The 20,403-nt window shown below is 33.3% G+C and overlaps 1 protein-coding gene across 5 annotated transcripts; it reads left to right on the top strand.

The window, feature by feature from the left end:
* The first annotated feature begins 3,510 nt into the window (after window positions 1-3,510).
* LOC110737402 (ABC transporter I family member 6, chloroplastic-like) lies at window positions 3,511-19,424 on the top strand. Of its 5 annotated transcripts, XM_021917759.1 has the most exons (9): window positions 3,513-3,717; window positions 5,098-5,460; window positions 6,533-6,583; window positions 6,772-6,993; window positions 7,384-7,506; window positions 7,884-8,060; window positions 10,731-10,831; window positions 13,247-13,278; window positions 18,972-19,424. In XM_021917759.1, the coding sequence occupies exons 2-7, from the start codon at window positions 5,098-5,100 to the stop codon at window positions 10,815-10,817; spliced, it is 1,023 nt and encodes a 340-aa protein (XP_021773451.1). In that variant the 5' UTR covers window positions 3,513-3,717; the 3' UTR covers window positions 10,818-10,831; window positions 13,247-13,278; window positions 18,972-19,424. The 5 variants fall into 5 exon arrangements, with proteins under 5 accessions (XP_021773454.1, XP_021773451.1, XP_021773450.1 ...); XM_021917758.1 differs by lacking the exon at window positions 13,247-13,278; XM_021917761.1 differs by lacking the exons at window positions 13,247-13,278; window positions 18,972-19,424 and adding an exon at window positions 12,405-13,238.
* The last annotated feature ends 979 nt before the right edge of the window (window positions 19,425-20,403 follow it).

Raw genomic sequence — 20,403 nt, 5'->3', positions numbered from 1 at the left:
TATCACCCATTAAAAAGGGTGATTATTAGGGGTTTTAAAATAATTTTCAGATTTTTATTAAACTTTAAACTTGCTGTAATTTCATGTATAAGAGTATATTTTAAGGTTTTTATGAAGAAAATTTAAAGAACTATATATAAGCCCTTAATTTTAACTAAAGGGAAGGTTTTAAAGTGTTATTTGATTTGGATTTTGAAGGTTTTAATGTAAGTTAGTATTGCTGTAAATTTGATTGATTGGGTATTGATTGTGATGTTATTGTTTGGTTTAGGAGAGGATTTTATTGAAGGTGATTTCTAGATAGTAAAGTGGCATACCAATTCGTTTATTCAAGGTACGTACGAGTTATGAAACCTTGCCTTTAGATGCATGTTTAGAGATGTATCGAGAACTTAGTATCATGTATAGAGAAGACTGGGCTAAATTGTTTGGTTATACATTGTGATTTCCGTATGATGTGCACTATTCTACTTTGTAAATATTATTTATGCATTAACTTTGCAAGATGCGCTTAGAGGCAAAGGTATGTGAATATGTGGAATGATCTATTTATTACTCATTCATGATTATTGAAATAGGATGAGTAAAGGAAGAATTCAAGTCTTATAAGACGAGGTTAAGGTTTTGGGGTGCCTTATGCACTCAAGGTGTTTATACACCGTGGTAGTTAAAGGAATAAATAATAAATGTTGCTTGCCACTAATAAATCAAGAATTGAAATTGGAAAGTTGTTTTTACTTGATTGAATTGATATTGGATTGATTGTATTGTTTGCATATGAGTCATCACCAGGTCTAAACCTGTAAATCACGTAAAGTGCAAGATGGATGAGCAATAAAATTATGGATTGATGCACTTTTGGAGTAATGACAATCAGGGGTTGGGGTACACGGGGTGACAGGGTAAAGTCGTATCCCCTAATCAAAAGTAAATACCTAAGTCCTCTAACTAAATTAGATAGGGAAGTAGGGTCGATCTCCACAGGGAAACAAGTCTTTTTACTCCTAATTAATCATTATAATCTAAATTATCTAAGTAACCAATATTTATAATTGAGTATGAAACTAAACTACAAAGAATATGAATAGGGAGAAAACAATATATAAAAGGATCTAGGGCATAGGTTCACCAATAAATAATACTCCAGGGTAAAACATATTAATCAATCATTGACATTGCATAAATAACACGATTAACAGGCTCTCGCAATTTATTAATCAACATAGATCTAACAGACTCTCGCAATTTACTAGATCTAAGTTCTTATTGAAAATAGCCTTTAATATCAAATTAACATCTGCTCGATTCATCAATTTAATATTGCTATACTTTTACAAGCCGCAATTGTAAAACATTAAAACAATTCAATAGGAAATTATCATGCAATATCAATAATCAATAATAGTCAATCATCAATGCATCAATTAACCAGATTGTAAAGGGCTTTCGCTACGTATTACAATCACAGAATTAATCTACCGGTATTAAATCTCATCTCTCGAATCTCGACTTAACCATTTATAAATTAACCTGCCTATTGAAACTAGACCTAAACATTAATTCTCATCTCTCGAATCTTGAATCAATATTGTCAAACTCATGCATAAAAGATAGGCCTAATCTAGTCACAGAGCATTAAATCAATCAATAGGAAATTAATCTAGCATTGATAATCAACAACAATAATTTACCCCTTCATATTATTTATTACCATAAACCCTAGAAATTAAACTACTCACACATATTAAAAACTAAACAAATCAAAGCAATAAAATAAGACATGATGAAAGGAATAGAATAAATAACTAAGATTAAGAGAAGAGGAATCGTTACCAAAAAGTAATCTGGAATTAAGAGTAGATTAAGAACAAAGGTTTAGAGAGAGAATTCTAAGAGAATAATTAAGAGAGTAAAGAAAGAGTAAAGAGGAGAAGAAGAAGAGATCCTAAAATCGTATTACGGAGGAGTATTTATACTCCGTACAAAATCCTAAATTAAAACAAATTAAAACTATGTTAAACATCTCCTAAGAAATACACGCGCCCGATCGGGCGAGGCACCGCCCGATCGGGCGCGCCTTCGGGCGCTAGCCTTTGCTTCTCTCGCCCGGCCGGGCGCGCCTCCGGGCGCCAGCCGTTTTGGCCGGGCGACTCTCTTGGGCCACTATTTGGACTACGATTGGGCTCCAATTCTTCGGGCCAATCTGGGTTTCCTCTTTGGGTCTTGAATACTCGGTCCAAATGCCCCGGTATCACACATACCAAGCCCTTAATCACCGGTTTGATGGCTCTAACCGGCCCTGGGCTATAAAATCTGGCCGTGCTTCTCCAATGTTCGTGATTGCTCCAAAATATCTCGGAAAAATACTCAAAAAGTATAAATCCCTACAAAAGTCAACCAAATCTACGAAAACACTAGAAAACACCAATTAGTAATAAAAGTGGCTCTAAAGAGCAAAAACACTACTAATTATGACCAAGGGACGGGGGTAAAATACTATATAAAATAGACACATCACGGGGTATTAGCCGTGTACTTTTCTCGAGGCCGTCTGATATACGAGTCTCTTATTTCAAATATTTTTCAAAATTAGGAGTTAGGTGAGATCTCATACTAACTACGGTCACGGAGTTGCGCCCGTGGTCGTTGGATGTTTATTGATGTTTCCGAAAGGAGGCATGGGGTTTTTCTTTTATTGATGTTCCAAATGGAGCATGGGTTGGACAACCTTGTCTATTGCGTAGTCCAATGAATAAAAATAATGATTTACCTATTATTAATTAATGGAGTCTTAGTAATATAAATAGTTGAGTCATGTGTCGAGTCTATAAACTAATGATGCGTGATGATTGATTATTAGTAGCATGTTAAGGATTTCTTTTATGTTTTGCAGCTTGTATGTACTCAGCTTTGCTGATTGCGTGCTTTGTGTGTCTTTCTTTGGTCATGGTCTTCGCCTTTCAATGACCCTGTGACGATCCAATCTTTACACTTGTAATATTGGGGAGCAGACTCATAACAGATGTTTACATAGTTTGGACTTGCATCAAGGTGGTGGGATTTTGAGTGGAGAGTTTGTTATTGTTCGCAGTTTATTTCTTTTCATAAGTTTGAATTTATTTAACTCTGGTTTTATTTATTTGCTACTTTTTTTGGGTTTTGAATAAGGGCCTTAATGGTTCCAACTTGTAACACTTAATTTGGTTTCATTCGTTGGTTTTGAAACTTATTTATATATATGAGTTAGTTTTTCCGCTTCTATTTTCTGATAAAGCCTTAACGTTTGAACACGTGGCGGTAGCATGTCAGTAATTCTCTTGGATTTTGTTCAGGGTATTTACAGGTTCCAAGAGAAAATTATTGGGGTGTTACAATAAGTCATATTTCTAAATTTAAATTTGAGTCGCATGTTCTAAATTTTTACTCACGTGTTCTAAATTATAGATCAGTTTTCATATAAGTATGAATTCTCACATATGAACCTATAAATCTCACTTGCCTTTTTCATTTCATTAACGGCATTTTGATAAATTTGCGCTTTGAATGACTACCTAGGTTTTTCCTCCGTTTTTTTTTTCCTTTCTCTCTCTTCTTTAGATTTCCTCTTTCTTCTTCCAAATTCTCTAAGAGTCGCTCTTCCATTTCTTCGCTATTCTGTTGCTTCGCTCTTTGAGTTTTTCGCTTTTTCTCATCAATTCATCGCACTTTTTCGTTAAGGTATGTATAGATCAGTTTAATTTTGAATTTGCTTGATTTAGTTAAATTAATTTGAATCTTAAGTTTGCTCGATTTGTTATGATTAATTCGAGTTTGATATAGGGTTTTTTTTTTGCTATTTATTGTTTGGTTAATTTGAGTTTTATCCTATTTTTAATCAGATTAACTACTCAAAATTTTGGGGTTTTTTTTTGCTATTGCATTGCGCAATTTCTATTGTACTCCCGGAGTACTATGCTCACGGTACTCCAGGATTAAAACTTAACAATTGTTAAAAAAAAAATATCCCCAAACGAGAACAGAAGAGAGAAAATTTGATAAAAATTAAGGATTATAATACCCTAAATCAGTCAATTAAGATGGGGAAAGGGGAAAAAAAGGAGAGAGAAACTCAAAAAGCATATTGGAATGCCATTAATGATGGCAGATTAAAGAAGGAGATAAGTGCGAAGAAGACAATCAAACAAAAGCAGTAGAATAAAACTAAATGTACAGAATAACATAAAAATATTGAAAGAATAACATAAGATTATATACAAAGTAACACAATTGTAGGCACGAAAAATTTAGTAACATAATTATATTTATCAAAATAACATATGGTGACTGTAAAATAACACATGGTTTTAACAAAATAACACAAGAACGCAATTGAATAACAGAAGCCTAAGAAGCAAAATAACATTAGGTTTTAAGTAAAATAATTTCATTTAAATTACAAAATAACATTCCCCACCACTACTTTCAAAAACTAAAATAACACAAATTAAACACAAAATAACATAAGATCTAAAGAACAGTAATATTATCTTGAGATAACAGTAGCCAAAAATCAAAATGTAGAAGCGAAATTTGTTTATCTCCTTTTTCATTTTCATCTACTACATCATATCTCCATGTATTAATTGCATATTAAATTTTTAAAAATACAAAAATTATCACAAATTCAAAGCTAATTAGCAAAATAATTTACAATTATTTAAAAACTTACTTCAAGTATTAATTTATGTTAGTTTTGGGCTTGCTTGAGTAGGAATTTTGTCTTCAATATTTTGCAGACATGCAATTGAAGATTTTTCGCTCCATTTCAATTGGAGAAACTGTAATTTCAAACTGAGAGAGAAAAAAAGAAAAGTGAGTGGAGAGATAAATAAAATGGTTTGATTTTGACATTTTGAGTCTATCTTTTTTATATACAATTTAAGTTATTTTATTTACTTTATTTGTTATTTCGTAAAATAAAATTTCGTATGCGTTTCTTTTAGTTGGGTTTTAGCCCATTAATTTAGGTTGGGCCTGGAGTACAATATTAGGTACTCCAGGAGTATCATATACTAATTGAGTATTTCTCCTCTAACCTTCCCTTCCTCTTCTTAATAGATGTGGACTGGAGGAGCTGCAGGAATAACAACATCAACGATGGCTCATTGCTCTACCTCCTCCCCCCTAAACCCATCAAATCTCTTCTCTCACCCTACTTTCCGCACAAAAACTTTGCCAATCCTTAGACTACGTCCACTTTCTTCCATTCGTATACCCCAATCCCACTGTGCGACCTACCAGAGCTCCCTCCACCGTTTTCCGGTGGTTGCCAAAGCAGTTGCCGTTGACTCTCCGACTTCGTATACCAAGGAGAAGGACGGGAAGAAGCTTCTTCTTGAAGTTAAGGATCTGACCGCTGTTATTACTGAATCTCAGCAAAAGATTCTCAATGGTGTTAATCTTACTGTTTATGAAGGAGAGGTTTGTCTTTATTTTAGTTGTTTTTCTTGAATTGAATTTCGAATGAAGTTGATTGAATTTCTATTATGATTGTTTGTTAATATTTTTACTGTAACATAATTGGAATGCAATTTATCTCATGTTTAATTAATACCCTTAATACGTATGATGATTGAATTTATATTGTAGTTATGTGCAAATTTTTTGTGTTGCTGATTGATATATGAAGTATTAATTTATAGGAATGTTGAAATTATTGGAATATACTAGCTTCGGTTTTTCATTGGTTAGTGTACTTAATTAGTGGAACTATAGAGATGAAATTTGAGCAGGATTTATTTACGTTGTTGAAAGATATAAGATGAACAGGATGTTGTTTACTTTACAGGTTGGGGTTGAGGAGAGGAGAAGAGGGTGTATTGTTGTATAATGAGGTGATTGCATCAATTAGAAGTAGGGTAATAGACTAAAAGGGGTGTTCCTTGCATGCGAAAGTGCGCCTCGACAATGTTGGGTAATAAAATTTGCTAGTCAAGGGCTGTGTCACTCTCTATAGATGATTTAGGGCTTCATTTTCACTTAAGTTTCATCTGGTAGTTTTATGTGGAAGCTTCCCCTTCCCCTCCACCCTCTTATCCAATATGCCTTTTGTCAGTTAATCATAATATTGTAACCTATTTACTCATCACTCTTATTTCACTTTTTTTTCCCCAAAGTTTCCTAAAAACAAGAGTCTCTAGTAAGGCAGTAAGTGAATAGAACATAAAAAATAAAAATAAAATGGCGGGAGTATTTAATTTGATACAAGTAACTTTTTGTTTGTGGTAGTTTCTTTTGAGCTTACTTTGTCATAAGTAGCTTGTGACTTGTTTCTGGATAAGGGAATGATGAAGTGGCATGGGCATTGAATTGCTACCAACTTTTGTATAACTTAGGAAATTTGTTGAGTTGTTAGTCTCTTTTTTTTTTTTTTTTTTTTTTTTTTTGAGACATGTAAGGGATCCTGCTTAAATAGTTAAATATACTACTGGTACAGATCTAAACAATGAATTAGTGATGATAGTCATGTCTTATGCTGCGTTATTGCTTGCAGGTCCATGCAATCATGGGGAAGAATGGTTCTGGGAAGAGTACATTCTCAAAGGTTTGTTTTTGTCATCAATAATCAATAAAGTATCTAACTGGCAGAATGTAATTTCATTTATCTTTTGCATCTTTGACTTGAAGTTGAAAACCCAATCTGTCTTTCAACTTGACAAGTCTGTGTCTTATACAATATTTTAGTTTATTTGAGATTTTTAATTTATATGTTTATAAATTATTATCTTCTAGGTTCTTGTAGGTCATCCAGATTATGAAGTTACTGGAGGGACTGCGATTTTCAAAGGTCAAGACCTACTTGAGATGGACCCAGAAGAAAGGTCCCTTTCAGGTATTTTTATGAGCTTCCAGTCACCAGTTGCGATTCCTGGAGTGAGCAATGCAGATTTTTTGAATATGGCATATAATGCTCGACAAAGAAAACTTGGACTTCCAGAACTGGGTCCTATAGAGGTATCACTTTTGTATTTTAAATATTATTGCTATAATGAATTCCCATCTTTCGCCATCTTTGAATCATGTTAGACATGTATATCTCAGAGAATGATCTGTCAATCTTTCTAATGTGTTGATCCTTAAATTTTTTCTGGATGTTTATTGTTGATTATCTTGCATGCTGTAAAGCCATAAAGGTCATAGCTTTGGCTTGTTTAACAGTGACAGTGGAAATGTGCAGTCTATAACTGATGGGAATGTATGTTGATCTCTGTTTAATTATATTGGCAAAACATATTTCTTTTTAAAAAATCAAGAAAGAGAAAAAATGATGTGAAGCTCTAACTTATTAATTATTTTTTTTTTTTTTTTTTTTTTTTATTTTTTTTTTTTTTTAATTCTATGCAGTTCTTTAGCCATGTATATAGCAAGCTTGATCAGGTGAACATGAAGATGGATTTTCTGAATAGAAATGTTAATGAAGGATTTAGTGGTGGAGAAAGGAAGCGTAATGAGATTTTACAGCTTGCGGTATGTCCTACTTTAGGGTGAGGGATGTATTTTGTTTCCTGTTCTTTTAGGGGGATGCTTTTAATAATTTGATCTTAACCAGTTGATTTTGTCTTTTGTAATTTTCAATTTTCCTCCCTAGTGACCAATGTGGTAATGATATTTGAATTTCAAAACAGTGAAGGTGTAGAGTGCAATTAAATAATTTTAGGTGAATGAATAAATCTCAAGAAATGCTTTTTGTGTAGCAGAGAACAATTTTGTGTCGTTCTCTTCTTTGAATGCTAATTCATTATTTCTTTTATGTAAATTGAAGCTGAGGCTAGAACCTAGATACTTACTAAACCGGCCCCTTATTTTGGATTCCTGAATCCGGTAGTTGCATCTGTAAACTGCAGGTTTTGGGGGCTGACTTGGCTATACTAGACGAAATTGACTCTGGGCTAGACGTTGATGCACTTCAAGATGTAGCAAGAGCAGTAAATGATCTTTTGACACCAAATAACGCTGTGTTGATGATCACTCACTATCAGCGTCTTCTGGATTTTATAAAGCCTGCTTATATTCATATCATGGTAAGTAAATTAGCTAATGATAGCTGCCTTTTTGAATTTGACTCTATATAGATGATATATCTTTACTTAGAAGTTAGAAAGTTAGGTTTCATTTGGCATTGCTGTAGTTTTCTGTTTTTTGTTGTTTAAAAATATATGATATATGTCACATAATGAATAAAAAATTATTTAAACTTATAAAATCATAATAATTTTGAAAACTGACAACAAAAAAGTGGAAACACCTTTTTTTTTGTTTCTTGTTTTTGGTTTTTAGTTTTCAAAAAAACAGGAAACTAAAAACCAAAAATGATGCCAAACAAGCCCTTAGCTTTCTGGTTTCTTGAATTATATAATTTTTTTAAAAATAATAATTTAATTTTAAGATGATGAAATTTTAAGTAACGGTTGAAAGATGATAAAGGGGGATAACAAGTCCACCATATAGTCAAGTTAAGGGGATAAAAGAGTCCGAATATCTGATATGCCCATGCTTGGAAAGGCCCTCTTTCTATAAGCTGAAAGAAAAGCTAAAAACACTGTCCTCTCTTATTAGAATTATAGGGACAACCTTCAAAGGTCCTATCGGTCTTCACTATGCAGATACTCATGAATGTAGGAAAAGAATCAGTTCATGGAAAAATGCTATCCACCTAGTGCAGTCTAAACTCACATAGTCATCCTGTAATTGTTCCAAATTTGTTATTGGCCAAGTCATCTTATTCCTACAGCACTTACAATTAGTGAGCTTACACTACATTGAAGCAGAAATATAGTAGAGGGAAAAGGCGTGCACATATGAGACCACCCTTTACCTGACTTTTCAAATACAAGTATAAAAAGAGGAAAGGCCGTTAATCAGCGAATTCAGTTGTTTTATTCTTTTTTCCCATGGCTGTAGGAAGAATGACCAGTATGAATGCCTGATATACTACCTCCATTACATATTATTTGCAACTTTTGCCAAAGCGGGCTGGTGTACTTTTGTTGCAATTTTCCATTTGTTTCCTTTTTAGCAAGTTTTTTAAAATGAAATTACAAAAGTACCCTTGCTAAAGATTTCATAAACACAATTAGCTAACTAAATAGAACTCATTAAAATACTAATCTAACTTAATTAACATCATTAATCTCACCCAATTTATTTTCCCAAACCTAAATTCAATCAACAATCAACCTAAATTCAAAAAATCATTCAACTTCCATCTATATTCATGTTCCACGATACGACCACCACCTTCAATGTCACTGCAACCTCTGACCACCACCTTCAAAGTCGACACCTCCTCCTCCGGTGTTCCTTCAATAAGACTTGCAAATTTCTGTATACACTTTTAAAAAAACTATGTCTCAACGATTATTATCCTCTCATAAGTCAAGCTTCTTGTAGCCAGTATGAAGTTGGTTGTTTTTAAACTGCAACATTCTTCAAGATAGCTTGTGATTAAATCTGATATAGATAACTTGGCTGTAAGTGCTTGATAAAGAAAGTCAACTATCAAAGCCTTGGGCTTTATGGGCATTTACCAGGCTAATGCCAAACAAAGTAGCATGACTGTGCCTATGATTATAACTGTGCGCAGCCACACGTTAAACCTAGTACTGTGCCTGCCCTAGGTTTTGGATAGATATTGGTCTTCATGAATGTACTGGCAAGTGGCAACTCCATAGCTTAAATCTCCAAATTGGTTCGTTTACCATCTAAATACAGTAATCAATATACAGCACCAAATAAAGAATTTTAAATCTGAAAATTGTTACCTATGTGGGCCAATTCTAATTTACTTTTCTTGTCGCGTTTATTGTTCCAATCATTTAAAACCCCACCCTCTGCTTCCCAATGTAATAAGAATGAGTTAGAAAATTGAGGTCCTTTTTCTGGCTGTGTTTAAAGAGGATACATTGCAAAACCTTTCACTGGTTGATCTGGGTAAATCAAGGTTTGTTACAAGGAGAAATATCTTCTCCTATAAAATCTTACTCAGATTATGACCATATGGACTAATATTCCCTTGAACAGCTTTTTACTTCACCATTTCAATGCCTTCAACTTTGTGCAAAAGCAGTGCAGGCATCTCCTCCTTTTCCAACCAATAGAACCCAGTTGATACCCACTTTTGTAGCTTTCTTATTCTCATGCTTGCTTTTTTTTTTTTTTTCCCTTTTCTTTCGGTGATAAACTTGTTTTGCTCCTCTTCCATCAAGATTACTCTAATCATATAACATAGTTATGCTATGCTCAGAATCTACTAATGAGACTGTGGTGCTGTTATGAGAAATGAAAGTATTTCTTGAAGCTTCTGTTTTAGTTAATTATGTTTTCTTCTCATTGAAAAATTATCTGTATGGCTGTTTGACCCTTGATTTGTTTATGGAATTCTGTGTATGCTATATCTGGAGAATGGCTAGTTGTTATTATTATAATAATTCAAAAGTTAAATCAATTGTGGGGAGGGGATGTTTCCAAGTTGATGAGTTTAGGGATACGGTTATTTTCCCAAAGGTTTTTTTGTTTTCATTTTGGTCAGCAGTGACCCCCCCCCCCCCCCCCCCCCCCCCCCCCCCCAAAAAAAAAAAAAAAAAAAAAAAAAAAACACACACACACATCCAAAAAAAAATAAAATTTAGTGGGCTTTGAATTAATATTTGTGAATACTAACCTTCTAGACATGGATTCATGGTTTTACTCAGGAAAATGGAAGAATTGTGAAGACAGGAGACATTTCTCTCGCATCAGTCCTGGAAAAGGAGGGGTACAAGGGAATAACAGATGCATAAACAATCTTCATGTGGTAAGTTTTCTCCCTCTACCTCTCATAAGTTACCTGTCTTAACCTGGAAAGTGGGTTAGAATTACTTTAGTATGGCCTTAAACAATCTTCAAATGTGATGTTTGGATATTTGGAGTTGTCCTAGATGAATTGACATCTCAAGGTATCAAGATTCAAATTCCAAAAAGGCCCGGCAATTTTTTTTCTCACCTCTCTCTCGTTCTCTCTGCCTTTCAGCCATTAAAGCTTAGTCTCAGCTCAATTTCAAGGCTGCATCTTTGTCACTAGTCCAACCATATTGCTTCTTTTCTATCCTGGATTCTCTTCTTGATATTATCCCTTAATCATTTCTTTCCTATTCCAGTCTTCAATCCATAGTTATTAAAAATAAATCCAACCAAAAGAACACCACAATATCATTCAGAAAATCGCCAAGGTTCGAAAAATTTGTTGAAGCTGGGAAGGAAGATCTTAAGTTCAGAAATTCCATCAATGGCGGAGGTGATGGTGGCTGCAGGCCTGCAGTGGCCGCCTTTTCAAATCAGAAAAAAATTTAAATTTTGGGGAATCTAGTTAAGGTTTGAATTGTTTATTGACATTAGAGTTAGGGACTCTGACCAATCAAATAATTATATACATAGTTGAAGATATTAATTCCAAAATTTTAAATTCCACTCAATTCCCAAATATTAAGATGGAATTTGAAACTCTTGAATAGCCTAGTGTTTGCCTAACATTATATCTGGAATTGAAATTGGATACATGTTCTAAAACATAACCTTGAAGTAGTCTCATCAAATTTTGAAATGAGTTTTACTTTCTTTTGTATAGTATAAGTTGTATTCTACCATATGTGCTGCTTAATGCTCTAATTATCCCATTTGTAGAATTGTAGTTGGGTATGAACGGAAGGGCCAGGGGACGGGGTTTGTTGGTATTAGATTAGCTGCTAATTCGTGCTGTAAGATATTTGCCATTGATCTATTCTTCATTATGTATTCAGCATTCTTGTTGGTCTCAATATCACTTGGAATGACATCAACATGGTTTAGTATGGGTTTAGAGGGAGTTAGCTTAAAACCTCATTGGCCATGATCTTTATTATTCTAAAACTCATCATCTTAGTTATTCGACCAGGTTTCATTAAGATTGTATTCAGCACTGCAGTATAGCATGAGTATCATCTCCATCTGAGAACATTGATTATAGTCAACTTTTGTAATTAGTATTCCATCAGTTTCATATTGTCCTTCTCACTTAGAATCTTTTTGTGAGACAAAAATTGGTCAAAGTGGGAAGAAAAATATAAAACGGAGGGAGTAGTTGTTATGTTGAAATTTTTGAGAAGTGAATAACTTTCATTCATTAAATCCACTGATTAAAGATGCTCTTTCCTTCTGAAAGCAGTTTTGGTAGAATTATTCAAAATTTTAAAATGTGAAGTAAAGATAAAAGGTTTATGAAAGGTACATAGTAAAAGGTTTCAAAAGATGAGTAATGTTTTCCTTACCCATAATCTTTATTTTTGACCAATAACACAACCTCCCTCCTTTTGCACAAAAATGATAAAGTATTTTCTGCTTCTCTGCTCTAGTTCTCTGGTTAAAGGTAGAAAAAAGGCTGGAAATGGTAAATGCCCTCTGCAATGTCCTACTAAAAAGACTTCTTAACTGCCGAAGATTGTAGATATGAGTCATATGATGCTACAACCTTGAAAAGATCGTATAATGGCCCCTTGGCTCCAATTCTGCAATTTTTTCAACCCTATGTTCTATTGTTTGATTTCAATTTTCCTTTTGGCCAAAAAAGAGTTTGTAGGAATTGCATTTATATCTTTGGTAACTCTCTTTGGAAATAGTTAGGCAAACATGTATTTATTTTCAATATGGATGGTTAGGGGTTTCAACGCATTCAATCAATCAAAGTCTTCATCTTGTAAGTGTGGTCGGCTACATGAACGAAAAGTGATTATTCCGTATAGTAATCCACAAAAACCTTCCTAACTCCTAACCAAGTGATTTTCGGTCTCCCTCTACCTCGTTTAACCTTTCCATGATCCCACTCTTTCAAATTGATTTGGTTGAAATCATTGAGCAATCTGTTTTATGGGAGAATCAATTGTATTAAATGTGGATAATGAAACATAATTAGAAAAGTTATAAAGCCCCCCCCCCCTACTATTATTATTATTATTTTTTATTTTGTTTCCATCTCTTGTGGAGGAGGAGAAGCTGAAGAACGAGTTTTTTTTAAAAAAAAAAGAAAAACCATCAAGTTCTTGTTGTTTCCATCATTACAGGAGGAAAAAAAAACTGTTAAGGACTTCACATTCTATACTTTGTTCTTTATCAATTGTATCCTATGTTTCTTAGACTCTTCATTTTGTCGTCATACCCCTGTAATTAATACATTAAAACATTTCACCATTCCTTGCAGCTTTTCAGCACCTCATTTGAATGACTGATAAGGTAAAGTCGTATTCCTTAATCAAAAATAATTCCTAAATCCTCTAACTAATGTAGATAGGGTAGTAGGGTCGAATCCACAGAGAACCGAGTCTTTCTATTCCTAATTAATTAATATAATCTAGATTATAAAGTAACCAAAATATAATAATCGAAGGAAACTAAACTAATAAGAGTAAAAGTGGGAAACAATAAAAGTAGGAGGAGTAACAATGAATAAAAGACCTAGGGTATAGGTTCACCAATAAATAATATTCCAGGGTAAAACATAATAATCAATCATCAATGCATACATTAATCAGATCATAAAGGGCTTTCGCTACGTATTACAATCACACAATTAATTTACCGGTATTAAATCTCATCTGTTGAATCTCGACTTAACCATTTATAAATTAACCTGCCTATTGAAACTAGACCTAAAACATCAATTCTCATCTGTCGAATCTCGAATCAATATTGTTAAACTCATGCAGAAAAGATCTGTGCAAATCTAGTCACATAGCATTAAATCAATCAATAGGAAATTAATCTAGCATTGATAATCAACAACAACAAATTACCCCTTCATATTATTTATGGATCCCTACAAACCCTAGAAATAAAACTAATCACACATAATTAAATCTAAACTAATCAAAGCAATTAAAGGAGATATGATGAAAGAAAGAAAATAAATAACTGAGATTAAACCCAAGTTGTAGAGAGAGAAAACAAGAGAGAAAATAATACTAAGAGTTTAATTAAGGGAGAGAGAGAAAAGTTAGAGAGAGAAAAGAAAACAAAACTAAAACTAAAACTAATAAAAAAAACAAAACTAAAACTAATAAAAAGGAAACTAAAAACTAATTAATCTCCCAGCCACCCTACGTAGTACGTACTACCTCCTTTTATAGGAAAAGGAGTTTGATTCTAAGTCAAACTCTAATTCCACTATCAAAGCTGCCGAATTAGGAGCCCACTAGAGCCGCAAACCGACTTAAAGAATAGTTGAAGTAAAGCCCAAGGAAAAAGCGCGTCCAACTGCTAATTTATTTAAGTGATCGGGCCCGATTGCTTGGAGCTGCGAGCTGGGCTTTGTGCTTCTTTTGTTGCCCATTTTTTCTCTTGTTTGGTCCGTAATTTGTGGGGGAAATTTTGAACCTCTTTATATATCGAGCCCTTAATCACCGGATTAAATTCCTTTAACTCGGTTTTGGGCTTCATATGAACGGTCATAAATACGATCAAACTCCAATGACTTTGTAGTGACTCAATAAGCTCGGGAATTATCATAAATCTGCAAATTCCTACAAAATAATACCAACTCTATAAAAACACTAGAAAACGTATATTAGTAATAAAAATAGCTCTGTATAGCTCAAATAAGCACAAATATAACCATGAGACAGGGAATAAATATATACATAAAATAGACTTATCAAACTCCCCCAAGTCAAACCTTTGCTTGTCCCTAAACAAAGCAATGAATAAATAAATCAAACTTCACCCCAAAAATAATTTAAAAACAATAAATATAATTCAAGGTAAATCTGACAAACATGTATCAAAGTCAACCAATCAAATCCATCCAACTACCAATCTTCCCTAACAATTTTCAAATAGAGCAAACCACAAGAGCATATAGAATTCAAGACTAGTGCTCACACACTCAACTCTCATTTATGTGGCGAGTAAAAGATGTACACAATCACTCTCCAACCAACCCCTTTAATGTGAACGATGCCCTCCCAACTCACACTCTCGTGTGTATAAGAACAATGTACGCTCAACCTACTAGTCGACTCGAAATATGTCAAGTCATAACTTGCATTGATAAAACAACACTTTCACATTTACACAACTTCTATATGCACGGAAGGTCTTTAAAGCTTGTAATGTAAGGCTAGGGTAAAGGGTAGGATAAATTTGGGAGTACGTGAGAGAAAAGCTATGCATTAAGGGAGCCAAATCCTAATAAACCCATGATCAAAAATAAATGATGATCATACATCTCCAACAACATAACTAACTCCAACAAAAACCACCAAATACAACTCCAATCATCATAAACAATCCCAACACTTACAAAATTCACTCATAAAAATATGATAATGTGGAACTCGAGTGAAATACAAACTTTAAACTCATTCTTTTTTTTCTCTTTTTCAAACTTGATTTTTTTTTTATTATTATTTTTTATTTCTTGAACAACCTTCAAATAGAACACTTGAGCATTAATTTTTTTTCTTTTGCTCTTTTTTTTCTTTTTAACTCATATTGAAAATTTCAACTTTGAAACACAACATCAATATTTTCCAATAAAAAATCAAAGAACAATCACTCTTCTTTTATTCCCACACTGTGCAAATAATGTGCACACCACAACTCCCTCACCTCACCAACTAACAGCTCCCCCAAGCCAAGCTTGGGACTAGTAACCAATGGGCTCATATAGGCTCGTAATGTGGCTAAATAAACAATAAAAGGGCACAAGCAACAACATGGGTAACAAGAAGGGAACAAATATATCTAAATACTCTGAAGGCTACCTAAAATAATGAACGCCTTCGTTCTCCTCATGTGTATAATAATAAGTCATGAAACACTACTCATAGTTGCAAATCAATACTCAAATTCATTGACATACCAGGAATTACGGAACTATCACACGTTTCCTAACCAAATCAACTAGTCAAGCACTATAGTTGGGCAAAATTGACGCATGTTAAGGTTTCAAGGCAATCAAATATCAAATCATGATCAACTAATCTACAATATTTATCATCAATAACCAAGAATCAAAATAATTTCGAAAATTTTTAATCAAGGGGCACAGGGAAGCATGATTTATTAATCATTGTAATGTATTTTTAAAATCTAAACTAAGGGAGCAATAAAAATCTAAACTAAGGGAGCAAAAAAAACTATACTAAGCACACCAAAAGGAAAATAAATAAATAAATAAATAAATAAAATAAAAAGAGAGAGGGTGAAAGATATACTAAACGTACACGAGAACCTCCCCCCAAGCTAAATCAGACAATATCCTCATTGTCTTAAAGGGAAGCTAGTAATCAAGGTGACTACTCTTCGTCATCACCACATCAATGTCACCAAAGCCTCGAGGATTGCAATGCATCTCTTTGGAACAAAATTGGGCAAGAAAGAAACAAAGTGTTAGTGGGAAAAAGTCCAAATTTGAGTCAGGTTCACTATTCTGATCATAACTTTTGATATATAAATGATAATAAAGTGATTCTAATTGCATTGGAAACTAGACTTGAAGAGCTTTCCAACGAAAGTCACACGCAAAAATTGGATAAGAAACGCAAAAGTTATGGCCTGTCGAAGTTGACAAAGTTTGCTGACACGTACGCGTGCCCGATCGGGCGAGCTCTGCCCGATCGGGCCCGTGCTACTGATTTGACGCGGGTAGCTTGCTGCTGCTAATTGCCCCGAGATTCCTTTAGCCCCTTCGATCTTTTCTCAACTTTTCTAGTATCTCTGCACAAAATCACACTCCCACAAATATAAGATATACTCTACTCTACCTCTCTAAAACAAAACAAAAAGAAAACACACAAACAAATTAAAAAAAAAAAAAACTAAATAAAAAGCAACAAAATACGGGTTGTCTCCCGCAAAGCGCTAGTTTATCAAGGTCCCGCTCGACCATACTCCTTCTCTCAATCGGAAGAATTCTATGCCTTGAGTAACTTATCAAACGCTCCTGCAAACATTTCATTAAGCACTATATAGGGATTAATAGCAAGCACATTTATCCCTACAAAGAAAAAGTTAGGAGCACTTAAACAGAACTCACTTCCTCCGTTAAAAATTTAGAATTAATAGAACGAACATGGAGGTAGTCATTGTCTTTATCATCCAATAATGACTTGAAAATTCCACCCTTACAAATATCCTCATTATCAACAAAGGAATTTTCAACCACCGTTTCTACAACTAATGATTTTTCAATTACCGATTCGTCAACCAATGATTTTTCAACCACAAATTCTATAACCGATGCTTCTTCATCCTCAATAACATTCATATTATTATAGTGTCCATAGACTTTTTCATCAAGAGCCTTCCAATAACTTTCATTAGCAACTAATCGTTTCCGAATACGATCATATGTATATGGAAAGACTCTAAAATCATCCACTCACTATAAGGGCATTCAGTATTTTCATGACAAAGACGTTGACAACTACAGTAGTTAGGTGCTGCATAAAAATTATATAATTCTTGTAGTGACATAAGCATGGATATTTTCAACTCATAAAAAAAATTAAAAATTAAAAAAAAAAAATAATGAAAAAAAATAAATTAAAAATAATCTAGACTCTAATAATAATTAGAAATAAAAATTAAACCGTCTCCCCGGCAACGACGCCAAATTAATTTACCAATAAATAATATTCCAAGGTATAGGTTCACCAATAAATAATATTCCAAGGTAAAACATAATAATCAATCATCAGTGCATACATTAATCAGATCATAAAGGGCTTTCGCTACGTATTACAATCACACAATTAATTTACCGGTATTAAATCTCATCTGTCGAATCTCGACTTAACCATTTATAAATTAACCTGCCTATTGAAACTAGACCTAAACATCAATTCTCATCTGTTGAATCTCGAATCAATATTGTTAAACTCATGCATAAAAGATCTGCGCAAATCTAGTCATAGAGCATTAAATCAATCAATATAGGAAATTAATTTAGCATTGATAATCAACAACAAATTTCCCTTCATATTATTTATGGATCCCCACAAACCCTAGAAATAAAACTAATCACACATAATTAAATCTAAACTAATCAAAGCAATTAAAGGAGATATGATGAAATAAAGAAAATAAATAGCTGAGATTAAACCAGGAGTTGTAGAGAGAGAGAAAACAACAGAGAAAATAATACTAAGAGTTTAATTAAGGGAGAGAGAGAAAAGTTAGAGAGAGAAAAGAAAACAAAACTAAAACTAAAACTAATAAAAAAAACAAAACTAAAACTAATAAAAAGGAAACTAAAAACTAATTAATCTCCCAGCCACCCTACGTAGTACGTACTACCTCCTTTTATAGGAAAAGGAGTTTGATTCTAAGTCAAACTCTAATTCCACTATCAAAGCTGCTGAATTAGGAGCCCACTAGAGCCGCAAACCGACTTAAAGAATAGTTGAAGTAAAGCCCAAGGAAAAAGCGCGTCCAACTGCTAATTTATTTAAGTGATCGGGCCCGATTGCTTGGAGCTGCGAGCTGGGCTTTGTGCTTCTTTTGTTGCCCATTTTTTCTCTTGTTGTCCGTAATTTGTGGGGGAAATTTTGAACCTCTTTATATATCGAGCCCTTAATCATCGGATTAAATTCCTTTAACTCGGTTTTGGGCTTCATATGAACGGTCATAAATACGATCAAACTCCAATGACTTTGTAGTGGCTCAATAATTGCAAATTCCTACAAAATAATACCAACTCTACAAAAACACTAGAAAACGTATATTAGTAATAAAAATAGCTCTGTATAGCTCAAATAAGCACAAATATAACCGTGGGACAGAGAATATATATATATATATATATATATATATATATATATATATATATATATATATATATATATATATATATATATATATATATATAATAGACTTATCAATGACTAGTGATTCCGAGCCTTTTGACATTTCACCATTCCTTGCAGATTTGACTCTCACGTCTGAAAGTCTCATAAGAGCAGGCGAACAGCTGTTTAGAATCAAGAACTGATCCAGGACCAGCTGATACCTGATGTGCAGAAGTGATCACTACCTGGTAGGGTTCCCGTGGCGGAAAATCTTGCACTGTACTTGTTGCTGTAATACAGATATGATTCACATGTATAGCAGTGACTTTTTTGCAAAAGGAGGATCCACCTTTTGATTGTAAAATTTGTTTTAGCATGATATAATGTAAATTTTGTGGCATTATTAAAATAACGTCACAGTTGTAGTTTCTCCCTTACTCTTGATTCAGCTATGTTTTGCGGTCTACAAATGAGTAATCTTGTGAAGACTTTGATGGAGCTTACAGAGAATAACAAAGTGTAAACAAAAATTTTAGGATGCATTTTCTGTCTTTTGCTAAAAGAAGATAAGAGGAACTTTTTTTTCTAAAATTTTGTGTACAAAATGACATATTGATATTTAATACTTGTGTCGATTGTCGAAGATCATGAATATCATATATTATTGTGCACCTAAATTATAAAGAGGACTGCCCAATTCTTCTCAACCCTCTAGTTTGGTACCCAATCCTAAAATAAGGGGCAAATTGGTAAGTACACATTTTCATTCTAGTTTGGTACCAAGTGAGCTTTAGTTTGATAACTTAAGTTTAGTAGAGTAACACTACACAATTTTATTCTGACCTTTATACTTCGGTTGAACTTTCTTGGCACTCTCATAATTTCTCATGGGAAAACATACAGTTACCCATTGTTTCGCCTAATTAGCAGTGGCGTATCCAGGAATTCCGAACTGTGGGTTCGGAATCTTAAAAAGCAAACGATGCTCATATATTAATTAAATATTCAATATATAAGTTCAAAGTTTTTAAAATTCAATTTGTACGTCAATAATATATCAAAAGTAATTAAACAAATCAATAATTAATCTAATTATCACTAATTTACAAACAAATAAAGATTTAAGAATTAAAAGGAGTAGAGGAATAAGAGGACCGTTGAAACTAATACGTACTAAAGGATAAAACAATAATAATATTAGATAAGTATGAAGCAAGTAAAATAAAGAACTCAATAATATTTCTTCATGCTTAATTCACCAAATACAAGAGCCATATATGTAGGCTAACAAACAACAAATAATAAGCTAAAAAACTGAAAGTATAATGCCATGATTAAACCCACCAAATAAATTCATTAACTTCTTAATTCATTTGACTCTCTAACTTAAAAAAATGACCAACATACTACTCCTAAAGTTATTGACCCAACTATGGACTAACTCATGAACAACAACGGAAGAAATCGAAAGGGAAAAAAAAAAATGAGGGTGGCTGGTCTCGAACACATGATCAAGAGGAGCCTCACTACTCTATTAGTCACTCCCTTACCATTGTGCCAAAGTTACATA

Source organism: Chenopodium quinoa, unplaced genomic scaffold (assembly GCF_001683475.1).
Source record: "Chenopodium quinoa cultivar QQ74 unplaced genomic scaffold, ASM168347v1, whole genome shotgun sequence".
Taxonomy (NCBI): Eukaryota; Viridiplantae; Streptophyta; class Magnoliopsida; order Caryophyllales; family Amaranthaceae; genus Chenopodium; species Chenopodium quinoa.
The sequence above is the reverse complement of the archived record's forward strand: the minus strand, read 5'-3'. Positions and strand labels throughout refer to the sequence as shown.